This window comes from Elaeis guineensis, chromosome 3 (assembly GCF_000442705.2).
Source record: "Elaeis guineensis isolate ETL-2024a chromosome 3, EG11, whole genome shotgun sequence".
In the NCBI taxonomy this organism is placed as follows: Eukaryota; Viridiplantae; Streptophyta; class Magnoliopsida; order Arecales; family Arecaceae; genus Elaeis; species Elaeis guineensis.
This window is the reverse complement of record NC_025995.2, coordinates 119567976-119588495: the sequence shown is the minus strand read 5'-3', so window position 1 is coordinate 119588495 and position 20520 is coordinate 119567976. Positions and strand designations below refer to the sequence as shown.

At 40.8% G+C, this 20520-nt stretch overlaps 1 protein-coding gene across 16 annotated transcripts; it reads left to right on the top strand.

The window, feature by feature from the left end:
• Positions 1-221: 221 nt before the first annotated feature.
• Positions 222-12931, top strand: LOC105040535 (pseudo histidine-containing phosphotransfer protein 2). Of its 16 annotated transcripts, none has more exons than XM_029263212.2 (13): positions 222-587; positions 2380-2426; positions 2525-3012; positions 4513-4649; positions 6282-7360; positions 7794-7978; positions 8297-8716; positions 8876-8939; positions 9900-10030; positions 10117-10185; positions 12209-12280; positions 12457-12529; positions 12677-12928. In XM_029263212.2, exons 8-13 carry the CDS (start codon positions 8880-8882, stop codon positions 12725-12727), a joined length of 456 nt encoding a protein of 151 aa, XP_029119045.1. In that variant the 5' UTR covers positions 222-587; positions 2380-2426; positions 2525-3012; positions 4513-4649; positions 6282-7360; positions 7794-7978; positions 8297-8716; positions 8876-8879; the 3' UTR covers positions 12728-12928. The 16 variants fall into 16 exon arrangements, 14 of the variants coding, with proteins under 14 accessions (XP_029119045.1, XP_029119046.1, XP_019704413.1 ...); XM_029263213.2 differs by having other exon boundaries at positions 2521-3012; XM_019848854.3 differs by lacking the exon at positions 2380-2426.
• The last annotated feature ends 7589 nt before the right edge of the window (positions 12932-20520 follow it).

Below are 20520 nucleotides of genomic sequence, written 5' to 3'. Positions count from 1 at the left end.
ATAAAATTATTATTAACCACAACTATCATGCGTGAGTGAAAGGCTGAAGAGTTTTATAAATCCAAAATTAAAGTCATTATATGTTAATTATACAATTTTGATAAAATGATGATATGCATGCCTCGGTGATGCCAATCACGTGAGCCGCAGGGGAGATTCAGCGGCCGATAAAACTGACATCTAACACGCACCGTTGGATTTTTGTAAATAATCGTAATACTGTGCCATCGTCTGGTTCGCGTATACGCGGCGTATCGTTTATGTCGAAGAGCGTCACCGCCTTATCGGCGTCCAACTGTCCGACGTATACGACGCGTCGCGATCGCTTGGGCTCCACTACAGAGGGAGGAGAGACTCGCGAGTCCGGTTTGTTTACTTACGCGTTCGGTTTTTCGTTCCCGCTATTTTCCTCGCCTCTCTTCCATTCTTGCTTTCCCTTTTGGCCTCTATTTTTCACTCTCGATTTCCCTCCTCCGATCTCTGTTGAATCCTTGCCGCGGAGGACTACAAAACTGTAGCGTTTGCCATTCTCTCGTCTTCTTTCCCCGTGCTTCTAAAACCCTAGAAATCAAGGACCTCAAGAAGTGGTAAGTTTTATCATTAATTTTATTTGCTTTTTCATCGATTTTTCCGTGGTGGAAAATCTTGGGTTACTAGACGTATTAACAAATCATATGTTGCAGGAAGCCAAGAATTCAAGGGCTTCAAGAAGTCGAAAGTTTTGTTATTACTTTTATTTGTTTCTTGATCGATTTTTCTCTTATGAAAAATCTATAGTTAATAGACGACGTATCAAGAAATCATATATCGGAAGAAGCCCATGTATCAAGGGCTTCAAGGAGTCGTAAGTTTCGTCATTAATTCTATTTGTTTCTTGATCGATGTTTCTCTTATGAACTCTTTAATTAATAGACGTAACCATCTATTGGAAATTTGGAAGTATCAAGAAATCAAGAACTAAAGTTATCCGGTTTAATCTCCGTCATAATCTACGATGTTCTCGTCGTTGGTGAAAAGTGCTTATTGGAGTGCATGTCGAAATTGTCTTTTTATTGGATTTTCTGGTTTGTTTAAGTTAGCTAGTTTAGAATCAAAGTTTGATATTCATTATGATGCAGGCAAAAAGATCGAGTTTGGGATAGAACAATATCTCGGCCTATTCCATTCAACCGTTAATTTGATTTGCATGCTTTTATTCAACATTTTATCTTTTTTTTTTAAATTTTTAAAATTTTTACCCTCCTGCTCCGCGTGCACGTTACTGTAGCTATTAGTGGAATCTTGTTTTTTCCTTGTTCATGGTTTTTTGATTCATCATATATTGATTAGAATGGTTGGTCATACAATATTTCTTTTGAGTCAAGAAGAGAGGTATGGCATCAGATTCAATGTTCTAGGAAGACTCAACTGGGAATGATTATTCTAAGAGTTTCCATTGTGCGCTTAGTGCGCTTCCATCTTAGGATGATGTTTGAATCAACTGAAAGAGGCAGACCTCTATAACTCATGTGTTAACCAGTCTGTTTGGAAATTCTATTAAGATGCTCAGTGCTTCAATCTTCAGTCTTGATGTTTGGTGAACTGAAACTAAAGTACAGCATGCATGTAGGACTGAAACATAAATTTGCAGTTTTGGCCAGCTTATTTTGGAAAAAGTTGTATTCTAGGAAAGCACCCCTATTTGGTTCATTATAACATAATCAAAAGGTAAAAGAAACATTGAATCTGTAAAGCATAAGTTCATAAATTCGCAAAGTAGCAAATCAGCAATAATGACCAAGTCACCCAGCTTCCTCCCTCTTGTGTTATCCTGATTTCACAGCAATGATATTTGGAATTATGAAATCTTAAGTTACAAATGACCCCAGTGATTAGAATTTTATCCTTTTTTTTTTTTGTTGGTGAAAAGAGAGGTAAAAAAAACCTGATTTTATCTTAATTTTTTGTTATACATTATGACAACAAATTCTTACTCCCAACTCCAGTTCCAATTACATGTTGCACTGTCTACTAGAGTTGGATGATGATGTGGACACCTTAAGGAAAATCTTGGCGAGAATGAAAATGGCATGTTCCATGTTTCATGGAGAGTTTGTTTTCGGGTTGAGGCCTTTGTTTTTTAAAAAAAAAATCGGTCCTAGGCTAGTTACTTTAGGGGTTTAATACGCCGTTACTATCATATGCTATACAATATTTATTTTGCATTGCATACATATGAAAAAGCTTTTAGATGATTGCTTTTAACTCTCTATATTGCTTTATCAGCATTAAAAATATGAATGGGCCTTGCATTGTAGGATTTTTATAACATAATAATCAATTTTCTATATTTGTCAATTTTAAACTGATATTCAAAAGTGCTTGTCTTGCCCAAATCAGCTGGTTGCCCTAGAAATCTCCAAAAGAATATGCGCAATCTCGGTCATGTCTGTATAACAGGCTGCACAACCTTTTCCATAAGGTATTAAGAAAATAGCTATATATATTCTTTACATGCTAATTTTTTCTTTTTCTGTGTAGTTAGATTATCTCTGATCAAAGGTCAAGGGACCATTGAATTATGAGTAGGCAAACACATTGAATGGCATCAAAGAGCATATTCCGATATCGCGGGCAGGAGAACTGATAATTTGCCTCAATCATGCAAATCAGCATTACTCCACTTCCGGCAACATGTGCACACCAGTTTGTTGTATCTTCTCTGCTATCTTGTGTACATCTATTATACCTTGATTTACATTCTGTCTGTTAACAATGGAGTTGGCTGAGTCCAACTGAACATGTGTGCACCAGTTTGTTTATCTTCTCTGCTATCTTGTGTACATCTATTATACCTTGATTTACATTATGTCAATTAACTGGTCATCTAGGGGCTTGGGCAGGGGGAAGTGTAGGGCTAAATCTACCAGGCACCTTTGTCAAGTCATTGACCCTCTTGGAAGAAGGAACCATATTGAGAGAAGCCACAAAACAGAGAATCTACTGACAGAAGTCATAGAACAGATCACAGCAGTATCCTTATCTTCTTCTTGTCTGTCGTTTTTTCTTCTATTCCATACTCTTGTACATAACCTCTGTAATAACAACAATAGCCTAATGGGCCAACTTTTCATCTACTTTTTGCATGTCAGATGCATACAAGAGAAACTATGGATGACTATGATTCCTCATCTGCCACCCTCTTAAAAATTCTGTCATTTAATGTAATTTAATTAATTATCTAACATTTAAGAGGTTTACCTCTCTTGTTTCATCTCCCTTAGGTGTAACGATGGAACTAAGTGAGATGTATTTATTTTAGATGGAATCTTATATCGTAAGGCATATAAAAGCCATATTAGATGGAAGGCCTTTGGCTTTGCTAGCTTCGTTTAATACTATATGCTTCTTGTTGTATCTTTCTATAAATAATATTAAAAAAAGAAAGTGACTCAAGTGGGGTTCCATTAAAATATGGATTTTTTGTTTTAAAAAACCTTATCGAACTTTGGGTAAGTCATTTGAAATTTAATCATTACATTCAATCAAGTTTTTAACTCTTGGCAGGAAGGGGGAGTGTCCCAGCCGTCCTATTTTGTTCTGGTGGAAAAATGGGATCGCGGCAGGGCTGGAACTTTGAAACTCATCTACATGGGGAAAGAAGATGAAAAAAGAAAATAAAGAAAGGAAGCCACTTGAAAGCTTTTTCATGACAATATGGTATTATTAAGAACAGCTATGTCCAGCCCACTTGAAATGTACATTCAACATGACCATCTGTGAAAACCTACCTTTCTTCTGCTTTTGATGCATGCAGTTTCCTTTCTCCTGTGACTCATGTGAGATGGTTGAATAATCTTTGCTATGCAGCATAAGGTTTTCTTTGTAGCATGTAGGTGCCTATTACCACTGGTATGTGCACCTTATTCTTATTGGTAAAGCATATAGTCAAGTACGTAGATTATAAGCTATGCTCCTTTGTTCCCCAAAATGGAAAGAAGAGAAAATTAAAGAAAAGAAGCACCACATTGCCTTTGTCTAACTAGAAGTACTGCAACACTAGCCAACCTGATCTCATCATTGCGGTTTTGGTGATCTACAGAAGTTTGGCAATGCTGTTTTGCCTACTCCTAGATGTTGTGCTAACCCTATATAGAGTGGTTGGGTATTCTTAACAGAGGCAACTTAAACAAGAGGCTTCAATGAGACCCATAGGTCAACCAGCAAGTAGTCATTGCAAACTTTAATCTTCAAGCAATTAGGGAAGAACACGACAGTGTTGGAAAGGGTTTAGATAGAGGGAAGTAGGTGAGTTTTAACATGAAAAAATGTATTCACATTGAGGGCGTGGATTATATGCTAGCCAAATTGGAACACAATCTCTGTAAGCACATTTTCATCTTCATGTTTTTTCTCCATCAGCATTATACAGTTCGAACAGGATATATTAAACTATGGCAATTTGGATAAATGCGGCAGTATTTTATTAGGTGGATGTATTCGTATATTGTCTTTCATACAAAATGCTTTCAGATCAAATTTGTGCAGTTTTCTTGGACAGACCTCCCCAAGTGGATATAGGAGAGCTCTCACCAGATTTGTTCCCAATAATGATCTAGTGCATGGCGATGAGCAGAATCTATGTCCTGTATAGATTCCTCCAAAATGAGGTAAGATGGTAAATCCTAAAGTTGACTTTTGGATGATCCCAATTTCTTTTGGTATATCGTGCAATAACAAGGATGATTATGAGGATGTCATGAGAAGTAATTGACTGATATACTGGGATGTTTACAAATGCCAGATCATATATAAAAATGATCCAGTACTTGGATCTTATCATGTTATACTAAAGTGGGTCTAGAAATTGGACCTTGACTTGATCCTGAAGGTCTAAATTTCATTCTATATAAGATATATCCTAGTCAGAAGTATGTCTATGTCTTCCTTTGGGAACCCATCTAAGCCATGTGATATATCTTGTTTTCAAGTGTCTATTGGCAAAGAGCTTAATTGGCAGGTTCTGTTTCAGTCTTTTCTTTAAAAAATGTAATAAGTTCTTATAGAAAATCACCACAGCAGAAAAAAAGAACCTGCCCCTTCCATCTTAGGTCAACAATAAAAAAATGAGCAAAAGAGAGGAGATTGAAGCATGATCATAGTCTAAAATTTATACATTGCTATCATAAAATAGTCTCATGGTGACACTGATGCAAAATTGTGTCATTTTCACTATTATCTTATGATAGCATGGTGAGCAGTTTGATATTTTAAACTTTATCTGGTATATGCTTGGGGGTCACTTATGATAAAGCTTATCAATCATCAGTTTTGTAAGGATAATCTTCTCTAAAAGTCCAGGGCAAATGGTTTGTGAAGCTGATATTAAGATACATATTTTTCCTGAAAAAGCAAAAGAGACCTGTAATATCTCTCAAGTTTGCCAAGCTTCCACCTATTTATTGACATATGCAAAACTTGATGTTTTAAATTAATAGTCTGATTGTACTTTTCATTTTGAAGGTCCTACTCATCAGTTTATTTTGTTTTGATACTCTAATCTGTGGGTGGTTGCAAGTTTAACACTTCTATCTTCTGTTGGCTGGTCAACCCTGATAATTGTATGGCTTAATTGTTAACTTTTTTGTCATGGTTAACCATTGTCTGTCAAAGATATTAAAGTCTTTCTGTACCTTTTGCATTGATGAAATGATCTTGTTGAACATAATAAACTAATCTGCTTCTCAAACCAATCCAAATTTTGTCATTTCATTTTATAGTTATGTATGTTTTTTTTTTTTTTTTGGAAGAAAGTTACTCAAATTTCAACATTCCTTTTTTTCCCCTTTTGTTGGAGTAATGTCCCGATTTTTTTGAAATTTTTCTTAGTTAGTTACAATGAAAATATGAGCTCGGTGGGATTGTTTCAGTTTATTCAATCAAATAAAATATCTTATGCCCATCAATATACAGGAAGTTAAGTATGATGCTTGTGGAACCACCAGAACTATGCGTCATGCACATCAGAGCTGCTGTACCTAAACAGTGTCATGTATATGGGGAATGTGTTCTCCCAACATAAAGTCTTCCCAATGTCAAAATTTGGATTTGATTATCTTTGAGATATCCCTTTTCATTTACTTTAGGAAGGTTCCATTTATGCTTTGCGTGGTATGCCTTGATGTTTCTACCATTCTTTCCGTGTTATTCATACCAGTAATCATTTTAATCTGTGTATACCTGTCATTGTTCTGTGTCATACTGATTTGTTTGATGTGACTGATTTTTCCTGTGCATGTTAGGAATGTATTCCATGATAGCTGTTGTTGGTGGTAGGAGCACGAGAGTGTTTCAGAACCAATGCTTCTGGAGTCCACCTCGCCATCATGAATAACCAACCTGAGAATTTCACTTTTTCCATCATTTTCCAACTCAAATTTGCCATGTGGGTATATCATCCAGGTTAAGATTCTCTTATCGACATTGCACAAATGATGGAGAGCAAGAATCATGATCGTCAGACCAATTATGCAGTGTATCCCACAGCTGTTGCCCCATTTAACAAAGGAATGGTTGGGACCAAGTGCTAGAAAGAAATCGAAGCTGGAAACCATTGGAGGGAGCTACTGGAAATATCTCTTCATTCTCCTTGTTTATGGACACAGAATAAAGAGAGCATCTCCTATGTCTATTCTCATTCTCTCTCTTTTTTTTGATGCTTAGAGTTGATACAGAGACATGATAAGGACTAGTTCTTGATCGCTGATTTTTTCTGCATCATCGTTTATTGGCTCTTGGTTTCTGATCATTTGCTTGGCATTTGTTCTGTCTCCAAGGTTGTAAAACAAGGAGTGGCGCCTTACTTTCTTGGCCAATAAAATGCAGGTTTTATGCACGTGGAGAAAAGCAGCGGTCACTGGAAAATGTTAGTTGAATTGTGTAATGAGCTTGACTCAGAGCTGGAAGGGTTAAATGAGGGTTGAAACCCACCAAATTTATTAATCAGATTTTTGTATGGAGAGAACAGAAATAAAAGAGAGAAAAATGAGGGAATGTGAAGGAAGACTACGGCTGAAATACAAGAAGAAAACCAACTCATGTTACTTCTCACTGAATCTTCAAGCTAATGCTGATTGGGTGCAGAGGTGTGGCAACTTGCCTTGAAACGAGATCAAAAGCTTTGCAGCATTTAGAATTACCCAATGAATCTCGGTCTTTGAGAAGTTACAATGCATAACAGAAAATGGTTACCTGCTGTTACTGCTATTTCAGAAAATCCTTCTCTGAGGAGGCCAGCTTAGGCATGTTGTAATGGGCGTTGTGTGGCCTAGAACTGGGAGGTTCCCCGTGGTCATTTATCATGGTGTCTATGTTTTGTGTGGTACGTAAGTAATTGTCTGGCCATTTGTACATTTTGATTAGTCTTTCCAAACTATTACCTTGTCATGGGAACATTCTATGGTGTAAAAAGGGGCCATCATTGACCATGCTATGAATTGTCCTTGCTATTATCCTACTTTTCTGCATCACCTAAAAGTTTTATAAGCATCAATGGTTTTAAAAGTTTTATAAGCATCAATGGTTGTACATATTTGGATATGGGAATCGAGCCAAGGAATTAAAAAGGATATCGTCTTGTACCAATTTCTCCAGCATGATTAGGATTTATTTGATGTGATCTGTCCTTTTGTTTTTTCCCGTTTAAATTCTATGCACCTGTCTCACAACCTGGGCGGTGGTACAATATCTTGGCTTGAACGATGTGGCAATAAATTGTCTATATTTTTATGTGAAGCAGTTCTCTGTTTTTGCAGGGCTTCTCTCTGATTAAGGCCTCGATGTGGGTTTCCATTACCCTCTGATGGATGCTGATAGAAGTGAAGGTTGGTTTGTTTTGAAAAAGTGGGATAGAGAGGAGAATTAATTACTGACACGTGTCTGTGGATGGAGGCATCAATATAAAGAAGGAATCAAGCCAAGTACTCGTCGGCAATGTCCGGTATGTAATTGCTGACTTATTTATATTTGTATTTTTTTTTTTTAATTGACTGGTGTCACGTTATCTATTTGTGGCTGGATGTCATGAATAAACTTTTATATCTAATAAAGTTATTTTCCAGCCTTGTGAAATAAATAGATGAATGAATAAACCTTATCCTCCATCATAACACTTGTGTCAATTGGAGTTTATGTCTTCGACGAAATCATTAACTCGTGTAAGTTGATGATGAAGTTAAAAAGTGTTAATATGACAGTAGAATAAAAGAGCGCGATTGTTCTTATTTTACTTCAGAGCTGATGAAAATGTCAATGGCAGATGTCATTGGGGAAGAACCATTGGAATCTCCGAAACAAACTTTTTGCTTGCGTAGAGCAGCACCAGCGTTTACAAATCAACTGAATCCTCTTGTACCGCCTATCTTGAGCAAGGAAAATGGTTGTTTAGCCCGCTTCTTGCTGATGCATGCTTTGTATCCTTTCCTGTCTTCATGGCTTAAACATTTGGGTGGAACCTGCCTATGGCTTTATTTTCATGTAAATGATAAATTACTAGAAAATAAAGGTGGCTTGAACTCTGGTTGTGGACCCCTTACGGCTCTGGTGGCTCTGGAACCGAACTGGATTTATGCCAAGCCTGGGCGGCCCAATATGTGAACCAAGAACCTCTTTTGCTTTGGGTCTATGTTTGGAAATGAAGAAGCCTGTCTGGATAGGGACCCCACCTGACACACGTGCGGTATGTGCCCGCGCTTGCCAGCTTCTTTACAAGATTTCACATTGTTGGAGACCCAAAAGCTAGTATTTTTTTTTTTCTATATATATACCCTCGTGGGCTCTGATCACTCATCAGCTCTTGTTTTTGGATACATATTCATTCCGTACTTCTCTTTCTTAGCAAGATGGAGCACTCTAGCTTGCAGCGCCAGGTTGCCTACGGGAAGAAGAGCCTCGTCGATCAGGTACTTCTTCTTCTGCTCCCTTCTCACAATTGAGCATTTCTTGTTATTAGAGTGGTTACAACTCAGTGAAGTTCAGGGAGTGGCGTTTCTAGATCCGAGATGAGCTTTCACATCTTTCATTCTTGTTTTACACTAGTTTCCCTGAAATACACCATAGTGGCCACTGATTTTATCACCATCCAAATAGGTTGTCACATGAAGAACAAATGATTGGCAACATATAATTCAGAAATCTGAACTATAGTTCTGGCTAAAGTAGAATGGCGGTTAGCAGTTTTGTACCATCCTATTTTGATTGTTGCCTGAAATGGGCTTCACGTAAATATTCGGTCTGCATGAATAAGTCTTTCATTTTCCCATTTTTTTAATCTAAATATTTAGTTTTTCATTTTTGGGCAATGCTGGCATGACTTCAAGGATTGTGACTCCAAATTACACGGTTTGGCACTTGTCTTCTTGTAGGGCGTGATAACTGCAGCTTAGTCAAGCCTTGTAAAGTGTATAGTGATACACTACGTTTCATTTGGGGACCAACAAGCTTGTTTTCTCCTTTCCCGGCAATCGTCTCAAATTTTGATAGCCATGAGTAAATGTGTTTGTGCATCTACAGATTGAATCTCTGGAAGTTCCGTAAATACAGTAATTTGTGAAACTTTACTTCATAAAATAAATATACGGGGCAGATGTATTCAAAGTAAATATAGTTTTAAAGCGTGAATCTTCTTTTTTTCTCTTTGCTGTTTTTCAGTTTTTTCTTTCTAAAGAAAGTGGAGGTCACTAAATTAGAAATTGATACAAGAAACCGATGAGAATGTCTAACTTTCATTTGCAGTCATCGGTAACATCCAATCATCCAGCATAGTGATGTACAAAGTAGAAACATAGTAAGAGTTGATATCGACGGAGAGATGTAATTGTATAAAAGGTTAGTTAAGATATTGATCTGAGGGTTTGTTGCAGGGATACCTTGATGAACAATTTTATGAACTAGAAGAGTTGGAAGATGAAGCGAGCCCAAATTTCGTGGAAGAAGTTGTTACTTTGTTTTTCTGTGACTCATCCAGATTGGTGGCCAACATTGAGCAGGCTCTGTGGGTTTCATTTTGTCTAGGACTATTAATTGAGAGCTTACCATAAAAAATACTTTAACGTGACGTGCTATATTTTCTTCATCCAGCGAAAAGTGTCCCCAAGACTTCCGGAGGCTGGGCTCACTCGCGCACCAGTTGAAGGATAGCACCACGAGGTAATTACTGTTGAACTTGGAATGTGCCATGCATGATGCTGTGAAAGTGAAAGTTAAACATATGTAGCTGACGATCTTTTAGAACCGAATGAGCTTGACAAGGAATCTTGATCCCCTTACATTTTTGGGTTTCTAGGGAGCGAAAAATCCAGACCCACGTGGTCCAAGCTAAAGAAGGCCAAACAATGCATATATAAACCCTATGCAGGGAACAAGCTCTACGCTTTGTTTGGATTGAAAAATTCAGAGGGAAAGAAAAAGGAGGGATTTTTTTTTATTTGGATATTAATTTTTAAGAAAAAAAAAAGAAAGGGATAGATATCTCTCTCTCTCTCTCTTTTTTTTTCTATTAAATTAGTTTCCTAATTTCCTCAATTTGAGAGAATTGAGAGGGAAAGAGACATGTGACATATAAAGAATAAAAATATCCACAGATCTTCAAATAAAATTAGGATATAATAATTTTTTTGATTTAAAATATCTATCCTCTTTTTTTTTTTCTTTTTTTATTTTTTATAAAAGCTATCCAAATAAGAATATTGTTCCCCTTCCTTTCCCTCCTTTTTCTCTTCCTTTCCTTTTCTTTTTGGTTTCACAGGATGTATCTTATCTGGCCTAAGTTGACCCAAACTCAAAACGGGCTCTCAATTTGCTAGGACCAGTGCAGTCCATGGATGCCTGTGCTGATCATATAGAATTCATTTTTTGATGGATAAATATTCAAAAAAATTGATCAAATTTTTTATTGATCAATTTATCCATATTCTCATATTTCTTAGATGAGTAAGTTATTCTTTCATAGATAATATTTATGTACAATTGAAAGTAAAGTCTTATCCACCTAGGAGGTGGATGAGTCATTTTTCCATCAGTAAGGAAATAAATTTTTTATTTTATTTCTAAAATATTTTTAATCATATAATAATAATATCATCATATGATAATAATATAATAATGATATATAATATAATATAATATATTATCACATAATAATATGTTATTATATGGATATAATATATTTTTATAATACTATTATGTTATTATAATATTATAATATATTATATTATTATGATAATATAATATAATATAATACTATTATATAATATAATACACTATACTATTATTCTAATATAATATATTATTATTTTATTATAATTAATCTATTATTATAAGATAACCTATTATTGCAATATAATATATGATAATATCATATAATATATTATAATATATTTTATATGATATAATATAGTATATTACAATACATAATATTATAATAAAATAAAATATATTATTTATATTTTATATTTATATTATAATATAATATATTTTATATGATATATTATATTATATCGTATTGATAGTATTAAACTATTAATACGATATATTTTATAACAATATATTATGTTGTTATAATATTATAATATAATATATGATTATGATAATATAATATTTTATTATTATATAATATTATAATATAATAAATTATATTATTTTTTAATATAATATATTATTATGTTACTAAAATTAATATATTATTATAAGATAATCTATCATAATATAATATAATGTAATATATAATATCATAATAAAATATATTATATAACATTATAATATATTATATTATATATAATAAATTATATATATTATAATTTATATATAAGGATAGAATTTAACAACTTATCCAGCAAAATAGTAATGCAAAGGAATAGGAATAGTAGATTTTGGAACTATTTTTTCATACATAAAAAAATATAAATATATTATTTTTTTATTTAAATATTATCTAAAAAATATTTATATAAAAAAATAGAGATTTCTACGTAAGTTATTTATCCTCCAAAGAATGGCAATAGTTCCAACATGATTCTATATGTTGACTGGATCCTCGCGGTCTATCGGGCCATGGACCATTAGGGCTAATTGGCCCAAGCAGTTCGAAGTTCCAGCAAGTTACATCTCGGTAATTATTTTGTTATACTTTGCTTATCAGTGTTAAACAATATAATGGATGGATTTGGTGCAGCATTGGTGCTTTGAGGGTAAAGAATGAATGCACTCGGTTCAGGGAATACTGTGACGAAGAAAATCTTCAAGGGTGCTCCTCTCTCTCTCTCTCACACGCACACGCGCACACGCACGCTCGCGCGCGCACACATAAATGCGCGTGCACGCCCAAGAAAACTCTGTTAACCTTCCCTACCGCATGCACAGACACGTGCGCAAGTGAATCCATTCAGCTAATTATCTGTTTGTATGTGTATGCCCGTTCAGATGCCAAGGATCATTCCAAAAGGTGAAGAGAGAACATGCCATATTAAAGCAGAAGCTGGAGGCTTATTTCCAGGTCCATCCCTCTCATAAGCCCACTCTTAACGCCTTCAATTACGTCACTTTTTTTCTTTTTCTTTTGATCTGGTCCTACTCTCTTGGATTAATAAAGTCATGAGTGCTCGTTTGGTCATATTTGATGCTGTCCTGATTGGTGTTTCAGCTGCTAAGACAGACCGGCCCAGCCGCAAGAGCAACTTGTTCTGGCGATTGAGATGACCATCCAAAATGATGTGCGGCTCTGTAAGCTTTAAAGATGGTTCAGTGGGGAAGTAAAAGTCTAGAATGTATAAGAATATGCCTTGTGGTTGTAACAGATGTTTAAACTGGAAATGTTAAGACTGTTGATGGTAGATGCAATTGTTCGTGCTTGAGCTTGTGTTTCTTATTTGTGAGCCGAGACAATACTATTTTAAGGTGTTTTGGTCTCTTGATTCTTGTTGCATGGTTTGGTAAATCCTGTGGTTTTACTTAAAATCTTAATTTTACCGATTAATTACTTATGCTTAGGGTGGGACCTAGTCGAGCGTAGTCTATCGGGCCTGGCTTGAAACTAATTTTGAGCTTGAAGTTCAGATCAAGTCTGGCTTATCTCCTATGCGAGCCTAACTCTTGTCAATCCAAATATGGGCCAGTTTCGAGTAGCTTCGTACCCCTAGATCAAGTTGAATTTTCTCTGAGACTTTAAAAATACTCAGATTCAAAGTTTTGGGACTGATGTTGGTGGCAAGGCGTGAACAGAGCTAAGAGAGGAAGAGAGCGAGAGAGGGAGCTTGGCAATGGTGGAACAGCTAGTCTCGCAATGGTGCTCGATGCAAATTTATGCATTATGTATAAAGGGAAAATACCAACCCAATAAATTTTTTTTGTAGATATTCTACCTTTTTTGAGAGTATATTTGGTTGTTATGGAAAGATGTGCATGGTACAGAATATCCTTTTTATACAATTGACTTTATGATGGCCTCTTTGTATTCAGTGGCAGATAAGGGAAAACAGAGTCTTGTAAGGCATTTCGGGCCAAGGGCTGTCCCAAAGGAGGGCCACACTATTTTCGTGGCTTCTAGTGGCCTTCTATTTATCATATTTTCTTATGTCTTACACTGCTATTGAATGCTCATATTCTTACATGCCTAATACCTTCACAAAAGCACAGAGGATAATTAATCTTTGGGAAAAGTTTTGCAAACACGTGGGGAATGGAAGTCTATGGTTGTTCATTATATTATTTCCTTGACACCACTGTGCTATTATTCATGCCTATCATATTATTTAATGTGTTGCTACATTATTATACAATTGTTGATCCAGTCATCTGAAACTTAATTGTTATCTCAAAAATTTTTATCCTTTAAATTGATGGATTTTATATTTGTTAATAGAGGACTTTTCAGTAGCAAAGGTCTATTAAGGGTATGCAATGCCAAACAGCTTCAAACTTATTGTTTAACCCTTATGTTTGTATTGTTAATTAGCGTTGGAGTATTAATAGTTCAACATTGGGCTGCATCTTACATCACATGGGAGTTTCATCAATATCTACGGGAAAATACACAGCATCCACTATATTGTATTATCTGTCTCCTACAGAATATCTTCAATTCTCAACTTCATTTTCATCTTTTCCACCATTTTTGGACCTGCTATATCTCTGTTTGCAATTGTTTCAGGTGTTCTCTTTCCCTATTGAAGATGTAATGAAGATGCTGCTTGTGAAACTTTCTTTATTCAGTCTGTAATGAAGATGCTCACTTACCAAAAAAGAGAAAAAAAAAAAAGAAGGGCCACACTTGCCGCGCAACAAGTCTCGTCGGCATACGACCGCTTAGGGTTTCAAAGTCTATCTTGAACTTGGGATTTTATTCACTGCAAGGCGAGGTATTTTGTGAGACCTCTTATCGGGGTTTTCTACCATTTTTGTCCCAATCCACCGAGCTTTTGTCCCTTTCCTTCCCTCAAGAGAGAGAGAGAGAGAGAGAGAGAGAGAGAGACAATATTATGGTCGGGATTTCTTAATTTGTGGTCCACTTATTTGTAATGGACGTTGTTGGGATATACCGACCGACCCCTTTTACGCCGACTCATCCTCGGGCCTGTCCGACCGACGTTCGACTCTACCGACCGCACCGACCGACAACTGCCAACAGTAGCCACCGACATTATCTGATCGAAGGTATGCCGGTCGGACAGACCAATTCTGTTCCCGACTAGCCGAGTGACGGAGCCCAGATTACCGACTAGTCGAGCGGCGGAGCCTAGATTACCGACCCACTGTCGAACGAGGGTAGCAGCCGACGTCCGACTCCGGCAATGCGCCAAACCAGCCGATGGTGTCCCCGGGTCTTCACCCGACGTCCCGCAGCCGAATGCCGACGTATGGTCGGTTAGCTCCTCCAAACACCGTACGACTGCTATGGGCTGCTGTCCTGACAAGGACACGCGATGTGACCGCCCTGGGGGCATCGTCCTACCAAGGACATAGGTCAGCCCCAGTGATTTGACAGCCCACAACGACTTGTCAGTCCGCGGCGACTCTGACAGCCTCCGACGATTTGATAACTCTCCGGTTGTCTGCGCCATTAATGGCGGGACCACGCCGCGCTCTACTATAAAATGAGGAAGGCAACAGTGTTGGAGGAGGTTTTTCTAAGCCCCTGGGCTCTCTCTCTCTCTCTCCCGCTCTGGCCCTCTCCCGCTGAGCCCCTGATTCTTTTCTACTGTTGCCTAGTCTTCTCTCTGACTTGACCGTTGGAAGGTCCCCGCCGGAGGCATCTTCGGTCAGTGTGGACTTCTCTTGCAGGTGCTCGTTCCCGGCGATCAGGCGATGAGGGGATTGGCCGCAACAGGTTTGGCGCGCCAGGAAGGGGGGATCACGACCTCCACAGAGCTTGAAAAATCTTTTCGAGATGACAAGAACCAGGGCTCAGCGATCGAGAGCCACCAGATTGGCGAGGCACTCTTTCCGTCGGGAAGAGGCCTCTCCTCCACCCTCCATGGTGGAACCCAGCTCTCCGCATCCTGTGGTGACCACGGAGGCGCAGATTGCAGCGATCGTGCGGCAGATGACTGTGCTGACGGATGCAGTCAAGAGCCTTCAACAATAACCAACTCGATTGCCGCACTCACCGGTGGGGCAACTGGTGGCGCACCCGATGCCGTCCAGGAGCAGCCGCCGATGCTCGTGTTGGTCTCCATCTCCTCCTCAGGAGCAGCCGTCTCAGCACTCCCACCGAGAAGGGGAGAGGCGGCCACGGTGTGACACCCACCGGTCTCGACGACCCTCTCCTTCCCAGCTGGAGTGAGCGAGGAAGGAGAAGCGGCCGCGGACACCGTCCGCCTCCCTCTCAGATTCATCGGGAGACTCGACCCCTGGGGTTTTCCAACACTGACGGATCAACGACTACGAACGTAGGTTCGAAGAAATCGACCGTCGGCTTGCCCAGCTCCAGGTGGATGAACAGAAGTCTTCGAACGACGTCGACTTCCAGACCGCCCAACCTCTCTTCCGACTCATCCTCGACGAGCCGATTCCTAGTCGGTTCAAGATGCCTTATGTGGAGCCTTACGATGGCTCCACCGATCCAGTTGACCATCTGGAGAGCTACAAGGCTCTCATGACGATCCAAGGGGCAATCGATGTCTTCCTCTGCATCGACTTCTCCGCCACACTTCGTAAAGCTGCCAGGGCCTGGTACTTCGGCCTCCGCTCAGGAAGCATCCACTCTTTCGGGCAGCTCGAGCATGCTTTCGTGACCCATTTCAGCATCAGTCGGAAAGCCGCCACGAACCTCGGATAGCCTTTTCTCTCTCAAGCAGGGAGAAAATGAGACGCTCCGATACTTCGTGATGCGATTCAACGTGGCAATGCTTGAGGTTCGGGACCTCAACGAAGACATGGCTATCTCAGCCATGAAGAGGGGGCTGAGAGGGTCCCGATTTACATACTCCTTGGACAAGACCCTCCCTGGACATATGCCAAACTGCTGGAGCGCGCGTACAAATACATGCACACAGACGAAGGAGCTTCTGACCGATGCCTGACTGAGACCAAGGGCCCGAAGGAGAAACGAAGGAAAGGTTGGGCTCCTGCCGAGCCTAGCGGGCCCCCGACCGACAAACAGGTCTCACCCCAGCGACAGAGCCCGAGATCACCCCAACGGCAGAGTCCGAAGCGATGCATCGCAGGTATGACTCCTATACTCCTCTCTCTGCTCCTCGTGCACAGATTTTGATGGAGATCGAAGGAGAGGAATATCTGTGACGGCCTCTGTCTTTGAAGGCAAAGGGCCTCGACCGGCGAAAATACTGTCGATTTCATCGGGGCCATGGCCACAACACCGAACAGTGCATCTAACTCAAGGATGAAATTGAGGCCCTCATACGTCGAAGGTATCTCGAAAAATTTTGAAGGAACCCGCCGACTCGATCCGTCCTCGACCGACGACCTCAACCGATTGAAGAGGCAGCAAACAACCAGCCCATGGCCGGGCTCATCAACATGATCTCAAAATGACTGGACCGGAGGACGACTGCTGGAGGGGAGTCAACGAAGAAGCTGCGCCAAGATGATGTAATTACTTTTACAGATGAAGATGCTCGGAGAATCCAAACTCCCCATGACGATGCTGTTGTTGTCTCGACAACAATAGCAAATTATGATGTAAGAAGGATCCTTGTTGATAATGGAAGTTCGACTAATATTTTGTTCTACTCGACCTTCTCCCGAATGCGACTGTCGGCTGATCGGCTCGAGAGAGTCTCTACACCCCTAGTAGGTTTATTGGAGATGCTGTCACGGTGGAAGGAGAAATTATTTTTTTTGTGACAGCTGGAATCGAACCATGACAAAGCACCATCCACCTAACCTTTGCGGTCGTCCAAGTACCTTCGACCTACAACGCCATACTTGGAAGATCCAGACTAAACGCCCTCAGAGCGATAGTCTCGACCTACCACCTATTGGTTCGGTTTTCGATCAAAAATGGAGTCGGAGAGATATGCAGGGATCAACAGCTCGCTCGACGATGCTTCCAAATCTCTGCTTGAAGCAATGAAGCGAAGGACTCCCTGACGGCCGACAAGTTGGACCAACAGGGAGAGGAAGAACGGGACGAACCGGATCGAACAGCTGGTTTCCGTCCCGATAGCGAAAAATCCCGAACAAGTGGTTTGGGTCGGATCCCAATTATCCGACCCTGAGCAACAACAACTAATAGAGCTGTTGAAGGCCAATATCGACGTATTCGCTTGGTCGGCAGCGGATATGTCCGGCATCTCCCCGGAGACGATAACTCACCGACTCAACATTGACCCTGGAATGAGGCCGGTGAGGCAGAAGAAGCGGTCTTTTGCTCCCGAAAGATAGAAGGCCATCGATGAGGAAGTGGACAAGCTACTCGAGGCAGACTTCATCAGAGAAACCACGTATCCTGACTGGCTCGCCAATGTTGTCATGGTGAAAAAAACCAACAGAATGTGGAGGATCTGCATCGACTATACCGACTTGAATCGTGCCTGCTCGAAGGATAGCTTTCCACTTTTGAAAATTGACTAGTTGGTAGATGCCACGTTCGGCCATCGACTGCTCAGCTTCATGGACGCCTTTGCCGGATACAATCAGATCCGGATGGCACCCGAAGACGAGGAGCATACAGCCTTCGTGACCGCCAAGGGCCTTTACTGCTACAGAGTAATGCCCTTCGGACTGAAAAATACCGGATCCACCTACCAGCGACTCATCAATAAGATCTTCAAAGATCAAATCGAGCGTAACATGGAGGTATATGTGGACGACATGCTGGTGAAGAGCGTGCAGACTACGGATCATGTCCAAGATCTTGAAGAAATTTTTTGCACTCTTCGACAACACCGGATGAGGCTGAATCCAACTAAGTACGCCTTTGGGATGACTTCGAGGAAGTTCCTCGGGTTCCTCATTTCTCAACGAAGAATTGAGGCCAACTCGAGAAGATAAAAGCGATCATCGACATGCGACATCCGGACATCAAAAAGGAGGTACAGCAGCTTAATGGAAGGATCATCGCGCTCAGCCGATTCATCTCTCGGTCGGCTGAGAGATGCCTCCTGTTCTTCAAAATCCTGAGGCAGACGAAGGATTTTTCTTGGCCGGACGAGTGCCAGCAGGCCTTTGAGGATCTAAAGAGATATCTAGCCTCCCTGCCACTGCTTGTAAAGCCAGAAGTCGGAGAAATGCTATACTTCTACTTGGCAACCTCCCCAGAGGCGGTTAGCTCGGTGCTCATCCGGGAGAACGAGAGCCGAATTCACCAGCCCATATACTACACCAGCAAAGTGTTCCATGAAGCTGAAGCTCGGTATTCAAAGGTGGAGAAAATGATATTTGCCTTGATCGTGTCTGCACAACGACTCCGTCCGTATTTTCAAGCGCATGCTATCGTGGTCCTCACCGACCAGCCCTTAAGGGCGATCTTGCGTCGCCCCGATACATCAGGATGACTGACGAAATAGATGGTGAAGCTGAGTGAGTTTGACATTCAGTACCGACCGTGATCTATTTTGAAAGCTCAGGTTTTGGCCGACATTATTGCGGAGTGCCCGGCAACTGATCAGGAATCGAAAGGCGGGAGCTCCAAAGAGGCTGCAACCTCTAAACGTGACCCCGGTCCACCTGGGTATTGCACATCGACGGAGCTTCCAATGCTCGAGGGAGCGGGGTCGGATTCCTGCTCACCAACTCAAGAGAGTGGTTATCGAGTACGTCCTCCGATTCGACTTCAAAGCCTCCAATAATCAAGCCGAGTATGAAGTGCTCATCGCTGGCTTGAGAGTAGTGAAGGAGCTCGGGATCGACAGCCTTAGAGTCTTCTCCGACTCCCGACTGATTGTGGACAAGTCAAAGGCGAATTCGAGGTGTGGGACCCGACCATGGCAAAATATTTTCAGAAGGTGAGAGATCTCATGGCACATCTCAAGTATTTCAAGATCTCCCACATTCTCAGGTCAGAGAATGCTCGGGCTGACGCACTCTCCAGGCTTGCGAAGTCTGCCTACGATACTTTGGGCCGGACACTTGTGGAGAGTCTCGAGCAACCGAGCATCGATAGGGCCGAGGAGGTGCTGCAACTGGCGACCGAGTCGAACTGGATGGATCCGATCGTTCAGTATCTGACCGACGGAACCAGCCCTGAAGACCCCGCGGAAGCCAAACGACTTCGATGGGTGGCCTCCCAATGTGTGATGATGGACAGCCGGCTTTACAAAAGGTCGTTCTCCCTTCCCTTGCTGAGGTGCCTGGGACCGACTGACGCAGACTACGCACTCAGAGAGGTGCATGAAGGGATCTGCGAAAATCACTTAGGGGGCAAATCCTGGGCCTACAAGATCCTACAGCAGGGTTACTACTGGCCCACCATGAGAAAGGATGCGGCTGAGTTGGTTCGGAGGTGTGAGCCGTGTCAGAGGTACGCTAACATACAACACCGACCCGCCAACCAAATCACTCTCATTGTCGCCCATGGCCCTTCGCCCAGTGGAGAATCGACATACTTGATCATTTTCCTCCGCGTCTGGCCAAAGAAAGTTCATAGTCGTCGCAATCGACTACTTCACTAAGTGGGTGGAAGCCGAACCTCTGGCATAAATCACCGAGCGAAAGATGGAAGACTTCGTCCAGAAGTCCATCATCTTCAGGTTCGACTACCGCACACTATTATCACCGACAATGGATGACAATTCGACAACCGAGACTTTCGAAAGTTCTGTGCGAGATTTCATATCGCGCACAGGCTAACCTCGGTCGGGCATCCACGGTCCAACGACGAGGTCGAAGTAACCAACCGAACCATTCTGCATGGACTGAAGACCCGACTGAATGAAGCCAAAGGCCTCTGGGTCGAGGAATTAAATTCCGTCTTGTGGGCATACCAGATGACACCCCATGCCCCGATCGGAGAATCTCCTTTCAGCTTGGCCTATAGGACGGAGGCGATGATTCCACTCGAGATCGGGCTACCATCGACTAGAGTTG

Bases quoted from the DNA above. Each gene is read 5' to 3' on its own strand.
- LOC105040535 (XM_019848848.3), top strand. From the start codon at position 8,880: ATGGAGCACTCTAGCTTGCAGCGCCAGGTTGCCTACGGGAAGAAGAGC. The intron at 8,940-9,899 runs GTACTTCTTCTT...GGTTTGTTGCAG, and splicing joins AGAAGAGCCTCGTCGATCAG to GGATACCTTGATGAACAATT. The intron at 12,530-12,676 runs GTCCATCCCTCT...TTGGTGTTTCAG, and splicing joins AGCTGGAGGCTTATTTCCAG to CTGCTAAGACAGACCGGCCC.